Here is a 17797-nt window from a genome sequence, read left to right as displayed (position 1 = left end):
CACTGTTGCTTATGGACTTCGTATAACGAGCTAGAGCAAGTGTGCGCCCTCTAATTTCCATACGGCCACACACTTACTACAAAGGAGGCTGTAAAAGAAAATTTGCAGATTCTTACCGGCAGAGACGGAGCGAGCGCTTTCCTCCACGTCTACCTCGGAGGTTTGCCGAAGTAGCTGGAGACCGGTCGGAAATCAACTATTTTTGTGCTGTTATTGTAAAATCCGCGCGAAATCGAATAGGCAAGCTTGCAGTTTCGGGCTTTAATATCGCCATTGGATTAGTAGTGATATTATAACCTCCCTTATAAATTTCCAAGGTGTTCAAGTTTTATCCAACGACAAGTGACACAAATAGACGCATTGAGAAGCATCTATACAGCTTTGGCTGTTCTAAAGCCGCTGGAAGTCAGCAGTAAAGGCTTCGTGCTTTGTGCCATAGAGTAAAGTTATTCAATTCTTTTGGTGAGATAGCGGTGGCCGTGTTCACCTTTAGGGTAAAATATCCCCTCCGGGATTTTTTTTGACCTTCTTGCTTATCACTCATTTTCCTTTGCGTCATGAACGAGAGTGTGTCAGTTCCTCCCATTCTTCCACAGTGACAGTTACTCCGTGAGAGGCTTTGTTAAACTGCACCGCTATGACTATGACTGCACAACTGCTTGTTCTATAAAAAATTGCTCTATCAGGTAAATGTTCAAAGAAACCTAAAAGGGTTGGATTACGATGTACCTGCAAAAGGTTCTACATAACATCGATTCGCAAAATGCTTGGGATCAACATAACTTTTTTTCTCATCATTTATGGAGCGAAGGTTAAAAAAATAAGTTTAGAGGGAAAGCTTGCAGTGTCTAGCGGAAGACTTACATCATATACTGAGAAATGGACACGTCAGATTTACAAGCATCAATAAAATTTAAGATTGTATAGTGTCAGTGGCTGGCAGTCACCCAGCTCTTAAGTACAGTGGTGAGCAGCCTTGTCTAGAGCGCGCCGACGGTGCTCTGCGGAGTAAGTCAGCGCCACCAAACGTTGCGCTCTGGGTTTGAGTTATGCGTCCTGCGCGCATGCGCGGCAGAAACAGAGGCACGCCTGCTCATCGCGTCCTTGTCCAGCAACCGCCTTGCGAGTTCGTCTCGTGCCGCCAGGGACGCGCTGCCTGCAATTTTGACGCTGTGACAGCGGCGAGGGCGTCGCCATGCCGCCGTGTTTCACGAGTGTAACGAGACGGGCAGGCAAGCAAGCGCGAGTGATAGCAGATCACCGCGCATTTCTGCGCAGGCACCACTCGCCGCGGCCATAATATCTTTCGGCGTGTATCTGCACTGGGTATTTAGCTGAGGGCGACAGCCGACGAAAGTACGCGACGAGAATAGACACCAATCAACCATATAGGCCCAATTCTCGCACTCTTAGCCTGGTCTGCGCCTGAAACGCGCGATCACCCGCTATCACTTGGACATGCTTCAGAAACGCGCGATCACCCGATATCACTTGCACTTGCTTGCCTAGCCGCCTCGTGATTCGCGCGAAACGCGTTGGTTTTCCGGCCGCTGTTACATATCATTCAGCGCGGCCCTGGCGGACTGAAGCGCAAGCACTGAGGCCGAGAACCTACGAGCAAGCACCGCTTTATTTTGGCCGCGCATGCGCACGAGACGCATAGCTCAAACCCAGAGCGTAACGTTAGGTGGCGCTGATTTGCTCCGCAGAGCACCGTCGCCGCGCTCTAGACAAGGCTGCTCACCACTGTACTTTCATACATTGAAAAACAATTATATAAGCTGAAGCGTTGAAAAAGGAAGCAAAATTTTGTTTTGTTGGAGTTAATGCGCTGACCACTGATGGCAAGTGTTGACCTTAGAAAATATCATTCCCAAGGTTTACAGCCTTTGACAGCGGCATGAAGCACTATTGTGATTCTAGAACGATGTAAATGAATGGGCCGTGAAATGGCGTTAGCGTAGAGGCTATGAATAAGCTTGCATTTTCTATTCATTCACATGAAAAATTACTGTACGTAACATTCTGATTGATTTTGGATCATTCAAGCGTTATAACAATGCTAAAAAGCTGAAATCTATCTAATCTCTTGAACATATCGCAATCATTACTTGTTGCGGTATGTTGTTCCCGCTACATAGCACGAAATAATTTATAGACCTGATATAGTTCTTCGTACTCAGCGATTGAGTAAATACATTCATTAGAAAGAACAATATTGGGCAATACCTAGCGATATAATTGGCTTAGATGCCTGAAAGTTACTGCATTATAAGAGCCTAGAAGAGCTAAGTAAAGAAATTTTCTTTACAATTCATCTCCCTGCGAGGTGTAAATGCAGCTCTGTTGATGGACTTGACAGTATTTCTCGCCACTAATTAGAGCTGACGGAACGTAGACGGCAGCTTGCTACAAGTACATATACAATAAACGCCTCAGCAGGCGTTTATTCAGGATTTACTCACGATTTGATCAGGATTTGCTTTTTGAAAGATAAGCAAGGCAATAAAAACGTCCAAGTTTTCTTGTGCATGGGTTCAAGCCACGACATTCGTATATCTGTAATTAGCACATGCTTATGCTATTCTTTATCGCCACCAGACTTAGCAGTGCGAAGCATTTAGACGTAGCTGCTTCAGTTCCTTACATGTTCGTTAATTTCCGCAAACGTAGTAAAACAAGTAGAAAACGTTGATCGATGAACCATCCTCCAAGTTTGCTAAATAAGAAGTCTGTTTTTTTCGCACCTACAGAACAAAGTGCGCCTTCATTCTGTCGACCTTTTGGCCAAGCAGTATTATCAATAATTGGACAACGTGGATGATAATCTTCACGGGTGCGTTAGAAAAAGTGCTGCGTGCCTTATGCATTTTTCACTTCGAGGGTACAGATGGGTATTAAACGGAAAGTATGGATTTACTGGCACTTTACATTTTTGAACGACTGCAGCATAATACCGGCTCTTTAAAGTGATTTCAAAAGTTTACGTGGCGATTCTTTTTGTAGACGCGCTTGACATAAGTGCTCCTTCGACCAACACGCGCAACTAAATATAAAATCTGCTCTACGTGAACAGGGGGACAAGAAACTGAGGCCTAATTTCAAAAGTTTTACTACTTTGCTAAAAATGTATGTCCCTGACTAGCTATTGTCGATGGCGTTACACTTGTTATGACTTGCTGGCTCTTGTTCAAATAACGACTGTAGCAAAGGACAGGTTTCTTTTATTACGGGATGTGGAACTCGGTTCATAAGGCTTTCCCTTTTTACATGATCTTTGTCAATGGCCAGCCACCTTCGTTATTGATGTGTCCAGCTCATCATTGCCTAAAATTTTGTTTCTGACACACAGTTACAGCCTAAAATATTTTTGTAAACGTCAGTGCAACAAATGAAGTGAGCGAAGGAGTTCCAACACAGCAGCAATTAGAAGTTAAGGAACACGTATCACAGATGAGCCGCTTTTAGTGGTGCATTGTAATTCGCCGCAGCTCATTCTCATCTTATCCTACTAGTGTTGAAGACATGAAGCGTAAACCAAGTTCTTGTAAAGGGAGTCGAGTGCGAACACTGGAGCCATCAAGCGAAAAAAAGTTTGACTGCGCATGTGTGGCATTTAGAAAGCTGTGTGACGTGTAAGCCAGATTGGATGAAATTTGATTTTCTAAGGGTTTCGATGCGCTTACCAAGCCACTTTTCACGGTTCCATGCATAGATTTATCAACTCCGTGGTTTGGGCACTGTGGACAGCAGACCTTGACGGGCTTGACCTGGATTGGGAGTTCCCTTCGCCCAAGGATGCCGACAACTTCGTCCACCTCCTCGAGGTATGAGGAAGCTTACATCACGGTCCTCACATTACCTGCCATGTAAACAGAGTAGAAGACGAATGTGCAAGATCACAACGTACACTTCCTACTAAAGAAAAAAAAGAAATATGCACCAGTAAATTAAGCAACAATGTTTCTATCCACAACATCCATTTGCCATTTCTTTAAGACGCGCTTATATAGTCAACTAATCAAAATCTATTCGAAACGAGTACAACGTATGTAACTGCCCCAGGGTAGGGGCATGTCTAGTTTTCCTGTTTGAAGAAATTAAATTTTAATGCGATAGCCAACTATATTGACATTGCAGGCGCATTTCCGCCGTCGGCGTCGGCGTCGCCGTGGTGTTCCCCACAAAGACCTAGTGCGGTAACATCGTGGCAGCGCGCCGTATGCTGTGTGCGCGAGTGAAAGCGTGCAAGGGTGAGCCCAGGACCGAGCGTCAATTTCGCGCGCGCAGGGGAAGCCGGGTAGGAAACGCACCGTCTTCCATCGTGCGAGGCACCGAAGGGGTGGGTGGGGGAGGGCATCATGCTACTTTCGCGGCGGGTGCGTACGGTGCGGCTGAAGGCGGCACCACGGACATATCTTGAAAGCGATCTGCGATAGGGACAGCCCGTACAAAAAAATTATTGAGAATACATTGAAGTATCGTTGCTCACCAATGAATTTTCGATTGAGGAATTATTGAGAGTTAGTTGGCGAATTGTTGGGTGGAGTGTTTAGGACTTTTGAATATTGGCCACTGAAATTTAATTGAAACACCATTGAGTACCTCAATGTTGAATAATTGTTAAGTTACCATTGAAAGTCCATTGTGCTTAGACGGCCCGTTGTGTTCGTTTTGTTAAATGGTTGTTGAGTTACTATTGCTTCTGCGTTGAACAAACGTTGTGGTAGTCCTGTTGACCTGTTGTTGAGTTATTATTGCCAAAACATTGAAAAGCACATTGTGGCACAGTTGAGATGGCATTGAGATTTGTGAAGTCACCATTTAAATATGATTGACGTTTTGTTGGGCTAGTGGATTTTTATTCCTCTATTGAAATTTCTTTGCTGTTCACACTTGCATGCCCCGGTGCTTGCTCATAACTTTCCCAAACACACAAAATCAGAGAGCCTGGTCAACTTGAAGTACCTTCATTTACACTAAAGATGAGTGGACGTGAAACATTATTACAGTACATAAGGCACCACTACATCAAACCTGGAGACATAGGCTCGTACCTACAGCACTCTAGCAGTGTAAATACATCTGAAAAAAACCTATACATATGAATTCAATCAGAACGATCATTGTGGTCTTCACGTTCGACTTAAGTTTATGACTAGAAGACAAAGCGAGTCAAAAGGCAGGGCTTAAGCATACCCTTGTATCAACCAACTTTGAACACAGGAACACTTGAAGCTGCTTGCGTGTGAATACACAAAAGACATCTGAATATGTTACATTAAAATGTTTGGCACATTAACACATCACAGGAAGAGCTACGGCTGACTGTGAGAAAGCAAAATAACAGACTTGATACAAATGACTTCACGTAAATATACACAAGCTTTAGCACACGTCTTTCACTGCGATTAAAATTTAATCAAGTACCAAAGTAGGCTTGCCTGAGCTTTGTCTTCGAAATGTATATATCTTCACGTCGCCCAATTATTTTATGAAATAACATCACTCAACATCTAATAACTGACGAGACATCATTAGAAAGTTGTCGGGCATGGTGAACACCTGAATCACGTTTCACGAGCCAGGTTTGCGTTCTTCAGAAATAAACTTGTAAAACGTTTGTGTAATGAATGCAGCTTATCTCCCTGGCACAAGTCAAGAACAAGCAGTACAGCATTTGATTATGTTAATTTGGGGTACAAAAGAGTTTGTTGGTGGCATTTCCTCAATTTAGTGAGCTCATTTTCAGGTTATATTTCTGGACTTGCACAAAGCGAATTAGAGCACTTTTTGGGGCGTTTTTCCTTATACCCAGCAACTAAGTGGTACCTCAGTCAATAAAGAGATAAGGCATCGCTAATACCTCGACCGATCAGAGAAAAATTAATTTAGCACAGAAAATTGGTAGTAACACACGGCTAACAGAATTCCAAACAGCCAAATAAATGGTTACCTGCACTTTCAGTATCAAGTACCCCAGCAATAGTTATAAAGGATGAGAAGAGGTTCCAATGACTCGACAGCCAGATTGGTGAGACAGTGAAAAACGCAAATAAATGCATATACAAAACACCAATAATCTCAATTTTGCAAGTAAAATGTTAATAAAACAGCGCCAGAATTTTGCTGCGTAAAATACATAAAGGTTGCATAAAAATTCGGACATAGCAGTAACTGAAAGACGGAGGGAGCTACAGCACCCGTGTTGAAAAAAAATTACAAGTGACATATATGCATATTTAGGCTCACAATTTTCGATCCAACATATAGAAAAAGAATGCATGCACTTAGAGCATAACAAGGTTCACGCGCCTGGTGAATGCAGCACAGTACAAAGAAGCGTCATGATAACCGATAAGTAGATTTTACTACGAATTATTGCAACCTACACTCAGGCATGTGCCATGTCATGCCTTGAACGGATGAAATTTATAAATCTTTCACGCAAAGGAAGTTACGATCACTCTTATTGGCTTCCTGAAGGGACTCCTTGTACTAGAAAAATGTACTCAGTGTTAAAAACAGAGAAGACCCTTTAGCGTTCTTCCTGAAATAAACAGCGCAAATAACTTCATGTATCAATTCTATGGACACTTCGCCAATTCGGTGTACATTTATATTTGACAACCACCCAAACAGAGACGAGAAGGATGAATTAAGATAGGAATACACATGAACGCTGACTCAATTAGAAGTTTATTCATGAAGACAAACATTTTAAACACACTGGCCAACTTCACAAAGAAAACGCCATGGATGCGCAGCAGAAACAGCCCGGCACAACAAAAAAGGACAGAAATACGTCCTGTAGAATAAACATGTGCGTCAAAAACTAACAAAAACATGAAGACTGAAATGTTTGTCCGGTAAGTGATATTAACGAGAAGTACTGCAGCAACTCTTTCCCATTAAGGGTCACAGAAATCTTGCTTATGAAATTTCTTCGGGATCAATAAATAATGCTTCCATAAGTCCTCTTGTATTCTGATCTTTGTGATGAAACAATCGTTCTTTCTGCTCTATACTGCAACACCAGAGGAGTTCCAGAAGCAATATTTATTGATCACAAACGCAGCAAAATGCATAGCCAAGTTATCTGTTGCCCTTAGTGGGAAAAACTTGCAGTTCTCAAAAGAGTATTTCTCGTTCGGTAGTATCACTTATCCGACAAATATTTCGCTTTTTCGAAATATTTGTCTGATAGTTCTCGTTTTTCACGCAGGTTTATTCTACATGACATGGCTTTTTCATATCTTTTTTTCTTGTCGCACGTGGCTGTTTCTGCCACGCATGCACGGATTTTTACCTTTGTCAAGTTGACCAGTGTGTTTAATACCTCTGTAATCAAAAGTAAACCTTTAGTAGAGCTGGCGCTCGTGTGTGCTCCTACCTATTTAGTCATCCGTCTCTGTTCGTGTTGCTGTTTACAGTACACAAGTATCACTGGGTTAGGCTGGTAAACGTTCTCACAAACAAACGTAAATGCCTCCTCTCAAAAGGTAGCCCATCCTTCACTACTAAACGCCAGAGCAAATCGAAAGTAAGCCTTCACAGCGTCCATGCGGCAGCTAGTACACCATCGAGCAGCACAAAAAATAGTTGAAAATCCCACTTGATGGAGAGTGGCAACAGAGATGGAAGCTTGCTAGTGAATCAGCCACATATCAACGGGTGTCCCTTGCACGACGCCAAGGTGCTTTTGGCGTAGAACACTTTAGCACCTAGGAATTTGCTGCATGCGTAACCTGTGAGAAGGAAATGTGGACAGAAAATGAGATTACGCGGATTAAGAATCTGCCACACAATGCACATAACTACGCACGAAATAGAAGTACACACTATAATGGCAAGTAAAAATTTGCGACTCTTCACGGGTGCTGCCGAGAAAAGGAAGTAATGGGTGCTACGGTAAATGTTAGCTAAAACACGCACAGCGATGTTTCACTGCGGGGAAAAAATATTCCTGGCTCTCTCGCAGAACCAAAGAGTACCCGACAGTGCATAGCCGATACCAAGCAGATATCGAATCTTTGGGTAAAGTCCAGCTCCCGAAGGAATTACCTAAAGATAGCCGACAGCGACGCAAGCGTGAGCGTGCCTGTACGAGTGAGAACATGTATGTACTGCTTCTTTGAAGCTAGCCACTCCGGCGTGTGCAGAATGTCGCGTACAAGCCTTGCGCGTTTTGCGCGGTAGCATCCGCGCAGTGAGCTAGCTTCGTGCACGCGTCATTCTTCACCGCGCAAACGGTGCTCGACTGCGACGCTTAGCTCGAGGCGACAATGCGCCAATCGGAGCTCCTTTCGCTTCTGCAGGCAACCTACATTCAGATCGGTCCAACTCAAACAGGCAGCAGAGAGCGGTGGCATGTTTTGGTTATCGCCTATTAAAATTGTACAGTACGCCTTCAATGGCAACCCGCCGCACTAGATAAAGATGCTTACTGCGGTAGTTTTGGCGGTGATAGGCGATAAGGTCAGCCCGTCGGCGGCTGTGTTCTTTGCCGTCGTCGTCACCACACCTCTGTTCATTTGCGCTGTGTATCTGTGTACAGCCACCGCGCGGAAGCTGCGACTAAACGGTTGGCCGTTCTCCGCAAATCCCAAAGAGGCGAACTATATTTCGCAGTGCGCCACATCATTAGCGGCAACCTAAATCGAGGCGCTTAACCGCTACGGCACAAATGGTGATCACACTAACCGCATGCTATACCATGAGCCACTACGGAAAAAAAAAATTATTCTGATGTTCCACGTGCCAAACCAACGATCTGATTATGAGGCACGTCGTAGTTGGGTACTCCGTAATAATTTTGACTTTCTCGAAATGTTTACGTGCATACAATGCCCAATGCACGAGCCTTTTTGCATTCCGCTCCTTTGGAATGCGGCCGCTGCAGGGATCGTATCCACGACCTCGAGCCCCAAATTGCCACGGCGGCCGCCATAGTCACGAAATGCGTAAGCGTGAAGTGCAACACTGCCTTCCGGTACGAGTGTGGTACAAGCGTAGCACAGCTGCACACCTGCTGCACAATTATTTGTCGCGGTTCTCCAGGAGTAAGCTCGTAGTGCCTGCCTAAATACCTTCAAAGGCAGCGCGCCTCTAACGTATCGGAACGCGATAACAAGTGCTTAGACGGCCCACGTGAGCCCCCATGAAAGATGACGTGGCCACTGTACAAAATTATCACTGCGCAGAGAAGCGGATCATTAAGTTCCAATTGTGTTCTCTCATACAGATGAAGGAAACGTTATTAGACAGGAACAAATGAAGCCATGCAATTTTACGCACATGGGGCGCCGCTGCATCTTCGCCTACTATTGTTTCAAACGAAGTGACGGCGGCAGCGAGAGTTATTATCGCGTGCAGTTGCTCCGGGGCATGCGGTTTGCTTGAAGAAAACGAACGGTGGGCTTAACATCTCCCGCTCGTCAATGTCAAAATAGAAAAAAAAGGCTACGTGCCCAACAAAACGAGATTACTTACCTATCTGCAGAAGTTCGGCTGCGACTCTTTCGGGGTGCCTTCTTTCCAACAGGCATCTTGACCTCTGCCGCGCAACTCATCAAAACAACCAGGCTCGCACATCAGTCAAAGTCTAGTAGCTGGGTGAGCCAACCACTTCAACGGATAAACGTCCCACTTATCATTGTTATAGCATATCACTAGAATGTGCGTGGTGATGTCCGAAAAGAAAAAAATACTTTAATCAAAAAGCATGAGGCGTGGACCACTGCACAACTGCAACCGAATAACTGAGAGCGAAAGCCGTTCACAGCTTCACTATCGTATTCAGTTATAAAAACCTTTCAAACACAAAATAACGGCACTGAAAAACCGCTAATTAATTAGCAATAATTTTTCAGCAACTAACCTTCATAAATTTTTACGAATAGCTTAACTTGTAGCGTAAACAATAAATACTACGACCAAAAAATCCGACTACGAAACTAAGCGGTAACCGTGTGTGCTGTTGCAAAAGTGTGCGCAAAGCGAAGCTCGGTTGCACCCGCTTACGCGCACAAATACACACCCGAACGCTGCCAGGACGTTTCTAGCTCCATCTAAAAATAAAGAATACTACTAGTTTTCCTATCTTTACAAAAATAAAGCTTCTAAAATAGTTTGTAGCGCCTTTTCAGATGACGAGGTGACAAGTAAGGTATGATAAGAGTCCGTTACCCGTATTTCTTTCATTTCCCTTTGGTGTTCTTGACTGAACATACACGAGACCTGCAGGCTTGGGAGATGAGAAAACGACCATTAGGCGAGGCTAAAATAAATCGCGTGCTTTTTGCTAGGCGAAAGATGGGAGCAGCCGCAGATACAGCGATTAGCTGTGATACTGTTGTGGCCGTTGCTGAATCCGAAGCTCTTTGAATTCAATGGTTATAGCGGCTGCGCGCTGCGATGTGAAAGCGCATTCGTTCTTTGATCTCTAGTACCACGGACATTGGATAAGAAAACTATATTAGCTTTACGGACAGTGGGTACGTCGCAGGAAATTCGAAGACCTCACCGGTGTATGCTTTTAGCGTGTGCGTGCTTGCATCCTATGGTTCCCACAGCGCGTCCGATGCTCGAAGTAGCGTCGTCGCCTGTCGGCACCCTTCTTCTCGCCGGCCACGCTGCCGCAGTGTCTACTTTTGGGGAACTCCACATGCGCGTAGTCACCGTGTTTGCAAGTGAATTTCGCATTCTTCTGCTCCGCGAAACGTGCTCATTTTGGATCGTACCCATGGTTATGTCATCTAGCGTATGTTAAAACTACGATGGCATTTGTACACCAGCGAATAAATAAATCTTTATGAACTTGGGCGGTCATGAATCTAGTCTAACGTTGCAGTTTTTACGTAGCGAAAATGGCTACGAAAGTGGGGCAGTACCGGACATAGGCGCTTCAAAGCGTCAGCTGTAGCGACAGCACCTGGAAGTTGCACGCGGCGCACGCGCCAAGCATCTCAGATCTTACTGGCTTTCGAATGAGAGGAGTATGTATGCGCGCGCTCGTGGCCTATTGGTTAGAGTACCGGGCTCGACGGCCGACGTTCGATTCCACCCCATCGGTCACACATAATTGTCTATTAATGAAAGCGAGGCGAAAGAAGAACCTACCTGCCGCAAAGTTACAAGAATGAGGTTGGAACGCATCGCAATAAATGTTTGGAATGTCTTCATATGCGAGTCCTAATTATTGTATGCTGGACTCAACTGCTATACAACAGAAAACAACTAAAAAAATCAACACAAATTACTCAATAAATTGTTCATTGAGAACACTCAACGGAAATATTGTTGTGCAAAAATTGAGTGAACTCAATTGCTCTTGAAAATTTGTTGAAGTCCGTTGTTTCAACAATTTCCCAACAATATATCAATGACTGTTGATCAGCGAGGACGCAGGGGAAATGCAGCTATCAGCCCTCGAAAGTCATTTTTGTACGGGAGGGTCTAGTTGCGTCGATGGCTGATAGCTGCATTTCCCCTGCGTCCTCGCTGATAAGTGCGCTTTCAAGAACAGGCAGCACGAAGTTCAATTCGCTATATTGTGCTGCCACGCTTGCTCATGCCACCGTTTTGAAAGCGAGAGTCCGGGGTCACCGAGTGAGATGTGTTCATGCTTGCCTCTGCGCGCGTGACACCATGTTTGTTGATGTAGTTAGTACGCGAATGTTTACAGTGTATACGGCCAAAAAAGCAACTACCTTTACTTCGTATGGCTGTGTACTAATTTGCTATCGCAATCTACACTTCGCCACACTGGCGAAATTGCAACGTTTCCTCTTAAATGAATGGTGTCTGACGGAAAGAAAAGGTTCAGTGCGTATACATTTTTTTTTTCAATGAACACTGAATACCGCAAGAAAGGTCGATTTCATTGCGTTAGTGATAAAATGTATTAAGAGAGCATGGTCTCAAAGCTTCGCGAGGAGAATTATCAAAATTTCATGAAGCACAAAATCCAGATTATTAAATTTAAAAGATTTTTCGAGCATGTTTTACCTCAAAGGTTGCAAAACCAAAGCAGAGAAACAACGGACAAAGTAGAAACTGCGCCATATAGTTACATTTCCAAGGCGTGCCCAAAGAAACTGTCACTTCGAAAGACTTGCTTTGCCTGGCGGCAGCACGGTGTAGGATGGCTCAGCAGCTCGGTAGCAACTGTAGTTCAATGCTACCTAACTGGCTCATTCTATTCCCTCATAGCTGAGCCAGAGAGTCCCCACCGCTCACACAAATCGGACCGCACTGCTTGTGGCTTTGCCACATGTACTATCGCGCTCAATATGAACTACAACGCGAAAGTGCATGGCAGAGCGCGTGCGCGTTGCAGCTCGTACCAAGTGCGACATTACATTTAAGAAAACTACAACCAATCCGGTCAGACTTGTGTGAGTGGTGAGGACTCTCTAATTCAGCTTTGCGGGGATAGTAGCACCCCATAAAGTAACCCTCAGGGCTCTAACAAGTGTCTGAGGCGTGATACACACGTTGGTGTAGACATGATAGATGTGCTTAAATCAAGTTAGATATGTTGGGTAGTAAAATTGACTGGACAAAAAAAAATGGATTTGATCACTGAAATAGTCAATGCGATAATGCAGTGACGAAGCAAAGGCAACGCACGGCTGCAGTACTTAAACAGGAGCAGGCAGACATCTTTACATAAAAAATATCAGCAACCAAAAGAATACTTAGCGACGGCAGGTTGCAGAGAAACATGAATTAACAGCATGTTTTATAGACGGCAAATTGCTGTTGACTCTGCTTCTACTTTATGGAGCTGCCTTTGCAGTGCGTAAATAAGACTCCAGGAGCTGTACAAAAAGAAAAGAAAGAAAATGCACAAACTTCATGGTTTTGTTTATTACGAACGTCCACTGCAACCTAACTTAACGTCAGCGATGATAAGGGCAAATTATGCGAGTCAGACACACGCCTCTTCCAATAACAAAAAGAATGCTTTAATATATATATATATATATATATATATATATATATATATATATATAAGGGGCCCCTCGGTTAGCCCCTTCCTTCTCGTTTACACACGCACGCACGCACACACACACACACGCGCGCGTACATATATATATATATATATATATATATATATATATATATATATATATATATATATATATATATATATACGTGTGTGTGTGTGTGTGTGTATCTGTGTGTGTAAACGAGAAGGAAGGGGCTAACCGAGGGGCTCGATTTTTATGAGTCATATCAGAAGAAGCCAACAAACACTGACACCAAGGACAACATAGACGACATTACTTGTCCATTATGAATGAAATCAAGAAACGATAAATTAATAGAAATTAATAGAAAATAATGACAATTAATGGAAACGCGAAATGCGAGAGAGAGAGAGAGAGAGAGAGAGGGCTCTTTATTAGAAAAACAGAGAATTTTGCCGGCGCGTATATAACCACTGGCATGCTACTCTGTATAGGGATGGGGAATGGGATTAAAAAATTCCAGAAAAGAGTGGGGGAAAAGAAAAAGGATAAAAATAAATACTAATTTTTACACGTGACATGGCGGGTAAATTTAGGCTTTTGTATAGGAAGGATGCAATTTTTAAAGTTTTCCTATTTGACCAATTTCTGTCAGGTATTTGAACAATAAATCCAAAACCCGTCGCTGTTTTGAAGGGCCGGGCATTGGACCTAATATGCTCGGTAACGTTAACGGTTCTTGGCGACTCATGTCCATTTGGTGCTAATAAAATTGTCTCTCGTCGCGGTACGCGGGGCATTCTAGTGATATGTGCTCAATTGTCTCTAAGTTGCGGCAGTTATCACAGTATGGGTTAGTGGCAAGTCCTATGCGGTACAGATAATTGTTCGTGTATGCCACGTCCAGTCGAATGCGAAGTTTGTGGGTTCGGTTCCCACCAGCTGTGACTTTTTTTTTTCGTCCACTTCAATTTCCATTAGGAGCACGAGGTCGCGGGATCGAATCCCGGCCATTTTTAATATTTGGGGTTTTACGTGCCAAAACCACTTTCTGATTATGAGGCACGCCGTAGTGGAGGACTCCGGAAATTTTGACCACCTGGGGTTCTTTAACGTGCACCTAAATCTAAGCACACGGGTGTTTTCGCATTTCGCCCCCATCGAAATGCGGCCGCCGTGGCCGGGATTCGATCCCGCGACCTCGTGCTCAGCAGCCCAACACCATAGCCACTGAGCAACCACGGCGGGTGAATCCCGGCCATGGCGGCCGCATATATATGGGGGCGAAATGCGAAAACACCCGTGTACTTAGATTTAGGTGCACGTAAATGAACCCCAGGTGGTCAAAATTTCCGGAGTCCTCCACTACGACATGCCTCATAATCAGAAATTGGTTTTGGCACGTAAAGCCCCATATTTTTTTATTTCCATTAGGTTATCGTTTCTTTATTTCATTTATTAAGCACAAGTAATTTCCCCTATGTTTTCCTCGGTGTCAGTGTTTGTTGGCTTCTTATGATATGACTAATAAAAATCGGGCCTCTCGGTTAAACCCTTTCTTCTCGTTTATAACATAACGAGGGTCACGCATCCGGCAACATTGATGCCTTCAAGTAGCATGTGTCGGTTTATTGACCAGTTGCCTTCCCCCGAAAAGATGCCGTTCTCGAGACGCCTGCGGCAAACAGGACTTTCCACGTCCGCCGCCAATGTCTGCGAATGGTGGCGCTGGCTAACGGTCCAGGGTTCTACTAGGACACATAAATAGTATTTATGTGTATTTATTAAATACCCAAGAAAGTGGATGGGGAAAGGGCGCCGCGGTAGCTCAATTGGTAGAGCATCGCACGCGAAATTCGAAGCTATTGGGGTCGGTTCACCCCTGCGGCAAGTTGTTTTTCGGTCCACTTTAATTTCCATTTAGTTATCGTTCCTTTATTTCATTTATTAATCACAAGCTGCTTCCCCTACATTGTCCTTGGTGTCAGTGTTTATTGCGTTCTGAGTACATGAGTGTATATATATATATATATATATATATATATATATATATATATATATATATATATATATATATATATATATATATATATATATGTATGTATATATATATGCGTGTACTTTCCTTTTTAGTTTAACTTGCTGTCTCTCTTCACCCATTTCTCCGTGTAATGTGGCAAAGATGTTGATATTTACCTTCCCATTAGGCGCCTTTCGTACCTTATTTATATCTCTCTGGCCTTAGGAGCTCTCCATTCATTTTGCCGTCATAAATATATGATTATTCGCTTGTTCAATCTAAGTGAAAACCACAGATTCACCGCTTTAGGAGCCCTAAATGCTACATACATTGATGTACCTGACGTGACGTGTTTTCCTCACGCTCAGGAAGCCTTTGAGGAGCTGAAGATTGATCCTGAGCGCCCCCTTCTTCTCTCGGTTGCTGTGCCCGCTCCATTATCCCTCGTTGTAGAGTCATATCGTGTTCCCTCTATTGCTAAGTGAGTAGAAATCTTCTTTATTTCTTGTTTTTTTGTTACACTTTGAGAATAGGCAATATATATGGCGTGGCACGCTTGTTAGTGTATGAATCTAATGTGCGTTTATTTCACTTTGTTAGCCGCGTGCTCCCTCTGCACTTTGTTCTGCGCATGCTTTCACTGATGTGAAATACGTCAGTGAAATCGTAGCCATCCAGTGCAGTCTAATAACGGAGCCGATAAAAGTGTGTATTTCAAAGTAAAGCAGACAAGTCTGCTTTTTCTACTGCGACTTTGTGCTCATGTTGAAGGGAAGCCTTTTTTAGGAATTGGAGCATCACAGTTATGTACAACGGAACCGAACATGTTTTAATAAACATGAGCCAGTTTTAAAGAATTATAACGCGTAGGAAAATCGAGGCAGCAGGCCTGGTGTCACGAGTTTCGGAAAGCGGTGATTCAAAGTGGGCGATCAGCGAAATTCTCAAGCATTGTGTGGCAAAATTCTAAACCTCATTGTAATACTTAATGAACTTGTAAGAAACCTTGTAGTGATTGTGCCGAATCATCCGCCATACTGTAAGTGATTGTGTAACTTACGCAAATCAAGATAAAATGAACAATGGGCTGCGCTGGCGGATAGAGACTAGGCACGCTGGAACACATAGATCGCTTATCGGCGTGGAGAAACGTAGCCTTAGCCAGCGCGCCGCGCCACTTTCTCCTTGCACTGATATGTGGACATTGTTGTTTCTCCCGGTGGCAGCTTGGAGATGTAGCGTCGTGATTGCGTGTTAGTGCAATTCTAACGTGTTCCATCTGTGATTGCTGAGGGGTCAGATGGCTCAAAGTCAGCGCGCTACCGCTGTGTCGCATTCGGCTGCAAAAATATTTTCGAAGCGGATGTGAAGTGCCCCTTCAGCCGCGGCGGCTGCGCGACCTCCACCGCTGTGGTCGGAGACATGAGTCAGCTTTCGATTCAGATTCTATTCAAATGTGTTCTAAGATTACCATGCTTGGCAATTATTTTCTTGTGAAAGTTGACTGTGGACGTGTAATTAAAACAGTGCATGCCGATGAAGAGACTGATGCTGAGTCTTTTTCTCGTTCTGTAACCAAAGCCATGTCTACCGTGTGCCGGTGGCCCTTAGTTTACATGGTCTCTCCCGTGATTCAGAATCTCACGGGCAAGCTATTTGGTCGACGCCGCGCATATGGGCTCTGTATGAATTCAGAAAATGAAGTTCCTCTTGTAAGGAGTCGGCGAGGTGCCATTGCAGGGGCACCACTCTCGACCTAAGAGTCCGCAGATTCATTCAGCGAGTCGCGTGCGTCTGGTTGATTGTGGCATTTTTTCGGCCAGAAGAACCAGGTCACTTTATAGAGTATTCCTTACTAATGGCCCTCCCGGGTGGAGTTATTTTGCCGTTACTTATTTTGTCAACCTTGACGCCCGTGTGCCAGCAAAACGGTACTTTTAAATTCTTACCACGAAAATGTTAGAAGCATGGTAGTTAGCAAAACGTGTTTCCGCGGAGTTTCGCTAGATTCGAATGTACACTGGTGCGGCACATCACATCACAGGTAGAGACGCCTCTGATTGTTGACAGAGTCAAAGGCTAGAAATTCAGTAACATCACGGTGTTCGAGTGTTACCTATGGGCAGCGTACAGATTTGACACGCCTCCTTCTTACACCCCCAACAGAGTTGTGGCAGCGCCTCTACGCCCATCGCCGTTCCATATTGCGGCTATATCGAAGCTCAAAGCTTAGTAACGACACGCTAAAGAGTTTCCCAACAACAAAAAAAAACTGATGGTGACCTCTGAGGAACACGCAAAAGCTTGCCGCTGGTTGTCAACAGTGCAGTCGCTTTGCACCCTCCAGCGCGATCCCACATACAAGCATGTCGCCGGAACATTGATGGCGCTGTGATCGTAAATTGGCAGCTCCCTCGACAAAACGGTCTATAGGGTGACGTTTTTCGAGCGTGTCTAACTTCTCTCGTTACGAAGGTTGCAAATTTAACGCAAAGCAATTTTTGGAAAGGGTATGTCACACTATAGTGTGCCGATTTCTTAATAGATTGCATTGTATGCTCTTCCGGTGGTTTCCCTTTGTTCTATGTCACTCCGAGTAGCATGGGAGCGCCAAGAGCTGCATTCGCTTCCTCTATAGCTTTCCAATTCATTGGAGTGCTGCTCTTCCTAAAACGGAATTAGCTTGAAGTTGTCATTCCCTCGCTTTCCTTTAGCATTGTGCACACATCGGCGCATGCTTGCACAACTGGTAAAATTTGCAGCGATAGCCTAATCCAACTCCTTCGCATAGAAGCTAGAC

The 17797-nt window shown here is 44.2% G+C and overlaps 1 protein-coding gene across 1 annotated transcript in view; it reads left to right on the top strand.

The window, feature by feature from the left end:
• The window catches only part of LOC135911070 (acidic mammalian chitinase-like), a 59022-nt gene that overhangs the window by 25854 nt on the left and 15371 nt on the right, over positions 1-17797 (top strand). The window contains exons 4-5 of the mRNA XM_065443167.2: positions 3716-3827; positions 15366-15478. Of these exons, the coding sequence (XP_065299239.2) occupies positions 3716-3827; positions 15366-15478 (225 nt within the window). The remainder of the gene's footprint in view (positions 1-3715; positions 3828-15365; positions 15479-17797) is intronic.

The sequence above is a fragment of the Dermacentor albipictus genome, chromosome 1 (assembly GCF_038994185.2).
Source record: "Dermacentor albipictus isolate Rhodes 1998 colony chromosome 1, USDA_Dalb.pri_finalv2, whole genome shotgun sequence".
Lineage (NCBI taxonomy): Eukaryota > Metazoa > Arthropoda > Arachnida > Ixodida > Ixodidae > Dermacentor > Dermacentor albipictus.
Note: the sequence above shows the minus strand (reverse complement) of the source record. Positions and strands in the feature narration are given on the sequence as shown.